Below are 10,223 nucleotides of genomic sequence, written 5' to 3'. Positions count from 1 at the left end.
GCTTAGTGAGATAAGCCAGAGAGAGAAAGAAAAATACCGGATGGTTTCACTCATAGCAGGAGTATAATGGACCAGGCGAGAAAATAATAATTATAATGAACAACCATATACCAGAGACATTTTATAGGGGTGGAATGGGGAATGGGATAAAAAACGGTGGGGGGAGGGAAGTGCACTGGACTATGGTGATGGCACATGGATGACTTGGTGAAGGGAAACCCATGGGGATTACAATTGAGATGGAAAAAAAATGTGCAAAATGATGTAAAAACAATTATATTATTAAAAAAATACATATGCATGAGAGATGATTACAGGTTAAAAAAAATAATAATAAGCCCCTTCTGGACTGGGTTCACTTCCCAGATTTGCTGCCTCTGTGATCTCAGGCAAGTTGCTTAACCTCTCTGGGCCCACATTTCCTTATCAGAAAATGGTAGAAATAGTACCTACCTCACAGCGCCCATATGGGGATAGAATGATGATTTTAATGCTCTTGGAGTTGTGCCAGGCACAATGGGATTTTACATTTCTGTAAATAAAATCATGATCACAGCACCACTAAGTACTCAAGGGCTGACCTACCCTTCTCAAGTGGATGAAATTCAACACTGAAAAATGCTGAAATGGGCCCTTCCTGGTGGCGCAACAGGTTAGGATGCAGCATTGCAAGCTAGCTGCAGCTGCTTCAGTGCAAGTTCAATCCCTAGCCCCGGAGGTGACCCACAATGTGTGGCAGACCTCTCCTGTGTCGCCTGCTGCTCCCCTCAGCAGTGTACATCATCGATCTGTTTGTTCTGCTCCCCACTCTCTCTCTGGTGAAGACTCTTACCACCCCCACACCTCTGGCCTGTACCCCAGTTCTGTATGTATAAATAAATAAATCTTAAAAAAAAAAGTTGAAATGTATCTATAACAATCTTGTTTGCAATAGATTGAATATATTACTTATTTTGAATTCTTAGAATTCCTGGTGTCTGTTATGGAAACAATTTTCACAATTCATTGCTGCAATCCATTCTGGAAAGTAGATATTTTCAGCAAAAAAGGGAGTGAAAGATGATCTTATCCACTGCGCCTTGCTGAAATATGAACTATGTCATGTGTCCCCAGGGTTGGGCCGCTGGACCTGCTTGTGCTTCTGCATGCACTGGGTCCCCTCCCTGTCACGCCAGAGTTAACCTCCAAGAACAATTATCACTATTTTCCGTCAACCTCAGAAGCAGACCAGCGTCGACTGGCAAGACGAGCAGCTCGAGAGTCAAAGGGCACCTCCGGGCCCTCTCCCTAGAAACACAGCCCCCCAGACGTCTGGCTGCCAGCATTGTCACCACCATATGGTCAAAAATTGCTGAACACAATGGCCTGAGGCAGGAGTCAGGCTGATGACATCTGAGCTGGCGTTAGTGTCTGAGAAATTTGGGTTTGTAGCCTCTAAAACTGAATTGCACAATGTGTAGCTGCAGAAAGTATAGTGAAGGAACAAAAACTGTCTGTAACCTTCGTCCTGCAGGATTAAGCCCCTGTAGCTATCCTGCTGATTTGGACAGAGACAGACATTCAGGTGAACTGAATGTTTTTGCAACATTAGAATCACACGATTTGGGCTTTGCTTTTTCCCATTAAGTCATGAGTCTGCATCGTGCTATGAAATACTCCTCGAAACTTCATTTTATGGCATTTCTTATACTAGGATTTTAATACTCGTCTGCTTCTGATTTTTTTGCCTCTTAGATGAGACATTTCCTTGTAGTATACATTTTTCTTAAGTTCTTCTTTGGGAAAACTTAAGGGAAACAGCTTTAAAGGGTTGACAAGTCTGGGCCCTTTTTTGCCTTGTACTAACCTTTTGCTCAGGGTCAGAGCGGCTCTGCTGATTGCACCCTTGGAGATCACACTGCCTTTTGGGGAGTAACAGACACTTAACTCATCTTTTAGCAGATAACAAGCGCAGCTTTCAGCTGGGAAGTCCTGTGGTTGTCTTACCCCATTACACATTACCACTTCTGGAAAAGGCTCTCAGCTCCCTGTATGCTAGGAAGGAATCTACCCCAACTTCAAACGCCTGGGGAGCCAGGTGGGGGCCCAGTGGGCCTGATGGGACATTTGGGACATCCCTAGGGTGACAAGGACGGTTATGAGACCCGTTCCTGTGTACACAAACAAACCAGATCTGAAATTGTTAGTCATTTTAGGCCCCTGTCCACCAAGCTCAGTGTGAGGCAAATGGTGACCAGGCGTGACCTTTAGAGAATCCCTATGGGGTTCCCAAAAGGGCAAAGGGCAGATCTTCGAGGCATGGGGTGGGGGGCACAAGACCATTATGGGAGGGGGCACATCTGGCTTCTCAGGGACTCTCTGCAAGTGCCTACGGCTATGATAGTGTCACAAATCGTTTCTTACCCATGAAAGCACCAAGTGCTGACCGCCTGCATTGCCTCCTTGTCACGCATGAGCTCCGAGGACCGCACTGCGCTAACGTTTCCTCCGGCACTGGGCTGACCGCAGATGCAGATGTCCGGTGGTGCTGCCTGGGGGTTTCCCGTTCTGTTTCCTGTTTCCGGTGTCAGCTGCCCCCCTCCACAGACCTCACATTCCACGCGGGGGTGGGCAGGGGCCCTGTCTGGCGTGCCGGTAGGTGAGGGGCCGCGCGCCATTCTGTGCCTGGCAGACACTGGGGTGCAGATGCTGGGGGCGTCTGAGGGGACACTGGTGGCTCCAGGTGAGTGCGCGTCCCGCTTGGCTTCCCGTTTGAGTTAACGCAGTCTTGGCTGCAGCCCTCGCTGCCCATCCTGTCATCCATGTTTTTTTTCCCTTTTATTATTAGTATTATTATTTTTTGAAACCAGTACCACCCTTTTTGAAATCCAAGATGGTCTGTCCTGCCTGGAGAAGGGAATGGGCATTGGGGTGGAGGAGGGACTCGTGGGGACAGGAAGTGGGTGAGACTGACACAGGGCGCATTTGGGAAGCGTCCAAGCCAGACTACTCCCAGAGTCCTGTGTTCACACTGGAGAGCTGGCCCTGCAGAAGAATCTGGGACAGAAGTGAGCTCAGCTCATCTTTAAGAACATGTTCTCTTTAGTTTGCCTTTTAAACTTCAGTTTCTTTTCAAGGATTGTCAATGCAAAGCCTGCAGGCTACATACAAGCAGTTAATGCAAATGAACAAAGCTGGAGGTGTCCTCAAAGGATTCAGGTGCGGACTGTTGTCAACTTGAGAGTAGTAGTATTTGGGGGTCCCAACACCCCTATTTGATGGTTAGGCAGTGAGTGCAGTTACTTAATGACCAAATCCCTTTCTTCTGTGAATGCTGGTTTTGAAAGGTGGTAGTGACCCTGACTTTTTCCAAGGACAGTTGAAAGCCAGGAGAACCAGCCTGGGAGCTCTGAGCAACTGTCTGTGCTCTGCAGCTTCTTGGGGGGTGGGGGCGGGGAGGGGGCGGATATGTCTTTGGAGACGGAACCTGCTATTCCATAACACTTCTGTGCACACTGCAGAAATAATTCACCTGGAGAAATTGGAACAGGACTGTATCATAAAGCTGACTGCTCCAGAAGGCTTGCTTCTTCCACATACAAATGAACAGCAGCTCTGGCCAGGCCAGCAGTGACAGAGAAGTGCATTTCCAACAATGTTAATAGAATGGCAAAGTCATGGCATCTCTGACAGATCTTTCAAATGCAGGGTCTCCGAGGATTTCTTTTTAATAAGGTCACCATCACCTGTATCATTATGGCTCATTGAAAAGTTTAGGTGTGACATCACAACCTCCCAACACTTGGGGGGGGGAATGCAGGTTGAGCCCCAGGCTTAGTGAGTTTTGGGGGGCACAGGGGAGGAGGACAACTCAGCACTCTGATATGTTACTTGCTGGTTTTAATCTCTGGGCACCCAGGAAGGGGTGCTATACTGCCCCCTCCCCACCTACAGTCTGCCCAGCAGTGAGAAACAGAGTTCCCCGGACCCACCCCATGGTTTCTGCATTTGCCTCAACTATGGGAAGATGGAGGGCTGAAAGGGGAACTAAACCTCTAGATAAAATGTTTCTTTCCTAATTGAGATGAGGGCTTTGGGGCCATTCAGACTGATCCAATAACCCTCTTGTGAAGCCATATCCTATGTCAGAAAGCCGATTTCCTGAAACTGAATACCTTAAAAATGTGAGCAAAGTAGAAAAGCCCCAGGGGGTGTCAATCACCTCCCCTTTCCTCTGCACTGGCCCTGTGCCAACTGAAAATGCTGCCTTTCCGCCCCCCCCCCCCAACAAGTGGGGGAACTTCCTCCAGGGTGAAGGGCTGAGGCTGCAGTCTGCCCTTTTCCCATCTGGTGTGGGAATGACTTTTTAGTGTTAGACAGTGAGATGTTGCTAAGATGTCAAATAAATCTTTGCAACATTTCCTGAGGCTCATGGAATAAATTCTTCATAAGAAATGTCTAACATTTTAAAAAGAGCAGTATCTAAGCCTCAGTCGCTTAGAAAACCAACATCTTATCTAATCAAGAAACACCATCCGTTCAGACACCATTAAGAGAGTAAGCAAACTAGCACAGTAAGCGGCAGGATGTTTCCTGTTCTTGGAGGTAATGACAGCCCGGAGGGGAGATGGGCTTCTAAGAATCAGCAGTTCTGTCTTCTGCCAGCATGCCACCAGGAGGCGCGAGACACCAGCTTCTGAATTTGGCCTCTGGCTGGCACTAAGGTGTGACACCAAGTCAGAATAGATCCTTCCATTTAAGAAGGAAATGCTTGCATGGCCTCCCCTCCAGCAACCCGCCCCCAACAAAGCTGAGTAAAAAGAAAAACGCATTTCTTTCTCACTATTTCTTTCCCCAGTCTTGCATCAGAGCCTGGGCTTCCAGCGTATTCTCCTTGTTCTGCCTACAGGCCCACTATCCGGCCCTTAATGATTCTTCCGGGAAAAGGGGGTAAAGAAAGTGACCCTCAGCGCACGTCTTCCTGAATCTTTGCTATAGACACCAAAGTGATGCGCATAGCGGGCAAGCCTTCTGAAAATACCAGTCAAAAGATCCCAAGTGGTTACAGCCCACGATATCTATCACACTCTCGAATTCGCTGCCAGTTTTATGATTTCCTTACTGAAGTACAAGATTTTCATACATGCATATTTAAGTAAATAAAAAAATGTCAAAACAGCATAAGGAGTATGGGCTCTTTTCCCCAGTCTCCTTTTAAGTAAATAAAAAAATGTCAAAACAGCATAAGGAATATGGGCTCTTTCCCCACCAGTCTCCTTTCACGCCCCCTCGCCCTCCCGTGAGGTCTGCAGTCCTTTACTCTGAGAGCCGTTAATGCACGCTTGGCCAGGGCTCAGCAGACCCGGCCAAGATTCTGTGACCAGAGGGCTAGAGGCCAAACTCTTTGGAGACCAGTGGAAGTGGGGGTAGGATGGCAGGAGAGGGGAGGGGAGGAAGGATTTTTTTCTGGCGGGTAGATGGCGCCCCTGGAAAGGAGATTCGTCTCCTTTTCCTAACTGAGCGGCAGTAGTCCAGAGTGAGCGCTCTGGCCCGCGTTAGACAGCATGGCAGCGGGTGATCTTTACAACTCGCTCGGCGCCTGGGCACCTGTGAGAAGTCTGGGTGTGGTGCAATTATATATCAACAAGCCTTGGGTGCAGCTGGGGCCCGCTCACGGGCATGTGCCCAGGGGCGCAAGGGTGCACGTGGCCCATACCCCCACGCGTTGGGCAGCACGACAACCCCCACGCGCGGCGGGGCCCTACCCACCCCACCAGGCGGCAGGTGGACAGTGTCGCTATGAAGAGAAAGCCTCGATTGTCTTTCTGCAAACCGCCACACGCCAGACCCCAGCTATTGTGCGCCCTCCATAGAAATGCAAACGAGCCGCGTGCGCCGGCCACAATCTGCCTGCGAGCCGGGCGCCCCGCAGCGCCCAGCCGCCGCCCGTTTGGACCAGGGCTCTGACCTTCCAGCGCTGTCTGAGATTCCCGGTGGCCTGGAGGCCAAGGCAGAGTCCTCGCGGGCCGGTGTCAGCTAGAGGGGACTTCGCCATGCCTTTCACAAGTGAAAAGCCAACTTTGCGTATTTTTACTTTACGTTCCGGTTTAAAAACAAGTGTCATAACTCCCAATTAAAAGTAAAGATAGAAAAGTAAAAAAAAAAAAAAGGCAAAATAACTTCTTTTCGAGTCTCCAAAGGTGCATTTCACAAACTGCAGCTTTGTACAAGCAGACCAGGTTTTAAATTCTTTCTTTATAATTTTTTTTCCTTTTAAGGACTTAAAAAAAAAAAAGCGAGATGAAATCTGCAGGCTCCAGTCTGCCTGGTAACACCCCGACAAAAGAGGCAGATTTGAGGCATTGTCATCCCCCGCACCCCTCCCCACGTGGCCTTCTGGCACGAGCCGCCGGCCGCCGCCTCATTTGCATCAGAAAGCGGTGCTGGCCAATGGGCGCGCAGCCTGGCTCCAGCTGGCGACGCGGTCGCCCCGGCCTTTATAAAGGCGCGCGCGGCGGCGCCAGGAGCACTCGCTAGCTGGGCGCGCGACCGGTGTCACGGGAAACCTTCCAGTCTCCGCTCGCGACCGCTCCGCCTTCTCCTCTGTGGATAACTTGCTGCTCGCGGACTGCATCATGACTCTGGAAGAAGTCCGTGGACTGGACGCGGTTCCGGACAGCACCGCCAGGTAGGCTGGCTCCTGGTGCTGGACGTGTTGGGTTGTGGGGAGCCTGATCTGGTCACAGCTGTCCAGGCGGCAGCCTTCGGGCTCCCCGCGGGGTGGCTCCCTCTGGGGAAGAAGCCGGCGCGCCTGTGCCGGAGGACTGGGGCGCTGGGCTTGAGTCCCCGAGGTTGGGGCGCCGGGCAGGAGCGCTGGTTTTGCGTCCCTAGACTGGGTCGCCGAACTGGGGTGCCAGGGGTGCGTCTCTGAGGCTGGCGATCTTGCTGTGTCCTCTGCCTCTCCCGGCTGACGGCTCTGGTTGGTCCGCAGGATGCAGGGCGCCGGGAAAGCGCTGCACGAGCTGTTGCTGTCGGCGCAGCGCCAGGGCTGCCTCACCGCCGGAGTCTACGAGTCAGCCAAAGTCCTGAACGTGTGAGTACAGTTGCGGTTGGGGTGGGGAGGCGGGCGGAGTGGCGGGGGAGCCGTCAGGCGGTCGCGGGGTGCCCTGGCTCTCGGGTCTGACCTCACCACCCCTTCCTTTGCCTGTTCAGCGACCCAGACAACGTGACTTTCTGCGTGCTGGCGGCCGACGAGGAGGACGAGGGCGACATCGCGCTGCAGATCCACTTCACTCTGATCCAAGCGTTCTGTTGCGAGAACGACATCGACATTGTGCGCGTGGGCGACGTGCAGCGGCTGGCGGCCATCGTGGGCGCTGGCGACGAGGCGGGAGCGCCGGGAGACCTGCATTGCATCCTCATTTCGGTGAGTTTCTTTCCTCGCGTTTTACTGCTGCCCCGGCCAGCGGTCAGCGGCCAGCCAGGCTGACCCCTGCGCTCTCCCCGCAGAACCCCAATGAGGACGCTTGGAAAGACCCGGCCTTGGAGAAGCTCAGCCTGTTTTGCGAAGAGAGCCGCAGCGTCAACGACTGGGTGCCCAGCATCACCCTCCCCGAGTGAAAGCCCAGGGGGATCTTTGGTCTGATCGACTTGTGACGCCCTGGGGCGCCTAGCGTGCGGCTGGCTCTGTGGATGCGCCCGCGGAGGGCGCCGGAGTGCGGCGTGGAGGCTGGCAGGCGGGTGGCGCGTGGAGAGCGAGCAGCAAGGAGGTGCGGTTCCCGAGGAGGGGGCCGTCAGCGTCAGACACTGGCTGACCCCGAGCCTAGGACTCTACAAGTGTGGGGGAGCGGCTGCTGTCCCAGGAAGGCCGGAGGCGGGACGTTGGCCGCCCGGCAGTGAAGGACGGACTGGCCCGGCAAGCGTGACTCAGCAGCCGGCGCTCCCGGCAGGAAGGAGGGGAAAAGGCCAAGCGAGGCGGCCTGGAGTTGGGTTACAGGATCTCTGACGGACTTAGCAGCTTGCACTGCTGTTTCAGAGCAGATCCGGGAGGCTCGATTTTTTTTCTAGAGGATGCTGCAGTTGAAGCTTTGAATTGCACAATAAACTTATTGAAGCCAACTTTTTTTTTCCTTTATTGAGGGTGGGGAATAGTTCTCGGTGGGGGAGGTGGTTAGTAGCGGATTTTAGAGAATTGTTGAAATTTCGTGGCACCTGTTTCATCCTATTGTCACTGAATCTTGGGGTGTTGGAAGTCGCTGGGTTCGCTGGCTGGCTGTAGGGTAGAGCTTGAATCCTTCTTTTACTTTTCTCCATTTGGGAAGATTTTCAAACTTGCAAGACAGGAGCTTAGTTGAGATAAGACTTGAGGGTAATCCCAGAAGGCTGGCCCTCCAACCTGATAACAGCAGCTCCCCCTCCCCCTCCTCCTCTCCTCCCGCCCCCTTCCCTCGACAGCTGCTTATCAGAACAGCTTGCAGGATGCAGGCAACCTTCCTGCACAAAGAGCATTGCCCTCTGCAGGCGCTGCCCTTTGTGGGCCCCCAGGATGGTGGCAGACTGCTCTCAGGAATCTTTTTCCTCTTTAAAAAAAAAAAAAAAAATGGTGCTTACAGCAATGTCACAGGCATCAAACCCTGTAGGCATGGCTGCATTTACGTGAGTCATCGCACTGTCATGCTGGGATAGAACTTGAAAGGTCTGAAAAGTGGGAAGGCAGCAGCTACACAAATCCCAGTGAGCAATCCTGAGTGGGACCAGCATCTGCTTTCTGCTGTTGCGTGTTCCCCACCCACATCTGAGTTCGGGGGACTGTTGCACTTCAGTCCCATTTCAAGACTTACAGAGGAAAAGGCATTTAAGTCCCTTCAGTAAAGACTGTAAGAAGAATCTAGGGATATCATCCCTAATTTTTTTCCCCTTAGATTAGCATATCTTGATTTCACCCTGGGCAGGCCAACTGTATTTAGGAGGGGTACAGTGCTCCACCTGCCACTGCAAAGGTGCAGTGCTTATTTTTCCAAGGGGAAAATCCTGTGGATTTATCAGCTGTCTCTTCAGGCTGGTTTGTCTTGTGGGTGCCACTTTGACAGTTCTCTAGACATTGTGGGAGCATGAGCAGGAAAAACAGGAGCGAGGACCGTATGAGTTTAGTTACTCTTCTGAAATGAAAACATTCTGTTTCACATCTATCAGCTTTTAAAAACATTTCCCCCTTGATTAGACTGAGGTACAGTGACACAGTTCAGCTGCATTTATGCCCAAGTTTCATTAATATTTTACCTTCTGCTGCTTAAACCTTTTTGTTTTCCTTGGTGGGGGGACTTGCGCGTAGGACTCTGCACAGTGAGCCTGCTGGCATAACCACCTTGGCTGCGGCACGCTATAGTAAACACCCACAGGCGTCATCCCGCTGAGTGTGCCCCTGAAGGAGTAAATGGAGCAGAACCCTGCGCAAAGCGCAGGAAGAACCTCCTGCTGCCAGACGGATCCTTTGAAAAGTTTAAGTTGGCAACACTTAAGAAATTTAGCTTTCTCTGATTCAAACTTAGAGCACATGCACCTGTTGGAGCCAGGGGCTAGGGGATTTTGCAGGGAAAAATAAATGCCTGCTTACACACAGTGCCAGGCCCAAATGTGTTTCAGAGGGCTTCTTTTTGGACGAATGATTATCACTGATGCTATACCCCTGAGGGAAGGCTGTGCAGTACTGAGTGTGTACAAAGTCTTGCATTCCAGGAGTGCAACGGCCTTCAATGGTAATGCCTGGAGGAGCAAGTCATCACTGGTAATATATTGGGGTGATCCCAGGTGGTTTAGCTGTGTCCTGCATGTGGAATGTTGCTAATGCTAATAACACCTAAAAATTAATAAAGGTGTTTGCTTGTGATCATAGAACTTGAAGTGGACTGGCAGAGTTAGGACTGATAGGACCTGCTTCATACTCACCCTGGCGGTGCCTGCTTGCTGGCATTGGAAGGAAAGTAACTTCCATAGATAACTTTTCTGAAGTATTGCTTTTTATTGGATGACATCAATTTCTACTACTATATAGGTTTCAGGTGTACAGCATTATAAAACAATATCTGTAAGTACTACATTAAGGTCACCACTGAAACTCCATCATATAATTGACCCTTTTTACACCATTGACCCACCTCCCCAAGGTAACTGTTTAAGTTTATAAAAGTTTCTGTAATGATAAAAATTAACAATAATAAAAAATTAAAAGTTTTGTGCATTTATAT

At 50.9% G+C, this 10,223-nt stretch overlaps 1 protein-coding gene across 1 annotated transcript; it reads left to right on the top strand.

Moving 5' to 3' along the window:
• Positions 1-6,436: 6,436 nt before the first annotated feature.
• GADD45G (growth arrest and DNA-damage-inducible, gamma) lies at positions 6,437-8,091 on the top strand. The gene is made up of 4 exons (XM_004684488.2): positions 6,437-6,667; positions 6,971-7,072; positions 7,192-7,405; positions 7,489-8,091. Exons 1-4 carry the CDS (start codon positions 6,615-6,617, stop codon positions 7,597-7,599), a joined length of 480 nt encoding a protein of 159 aa, XP_004684545.1. The 5' UTR covers positions 6,437-6,614; the 3' UTR covers positions 7,600-8,091.
• The last annotated feature ends 2,132 nt before the right edge of the window (positions 8,092-10,223 follow it).

Source organism: Condylura cristata, unplaced genomic scaffold, assembly GCF_000260355.1.
Source record: "Condylura cristata isolate star-nosed mole 26May11 unplaced genomic scaffold, ConCri1.0 scaffold00017, whole genome shotgun sequence".
NCBI lineage: Eukaryota > Metazoa > Chordata > Mammalia > Eulipotyphla > Talpidae > Condylura > Condylura cristata.
The sequence above is the reverse complement of the archived record's forward strand: the minus strand, read 5'-3'. Positions and strand labels throughout refer to the sequence as shown.

What these genes read in the sequence shown, in the direction of transcription:
- GADD45G (XM_004684488.2), top strand. Translation starts at nt 6,615, where the DNA reads ATGACTCTGGAAGAAGTCCGTGGACTGGACGCGGTTCCGGACAGCACC. An exon ending in TCAGCCAAAGTCCTGAACGT is followed by an intron (nt 7,073 to 7,191) that starts GTGAGTACAGTT and finishes TTGCCTGTTCAG; the next exon opens with CGACCCAGACAACGTGACTT. An exon ending in TGCATTGCATCCTCATTTCG is followed by an intron (nt 7,406 to 7,488) that starts GTGAGTTTCTTT and finishes CTCTCCCCGCAG; the next exon opens with AACCCCAATGAGGACGCTTG.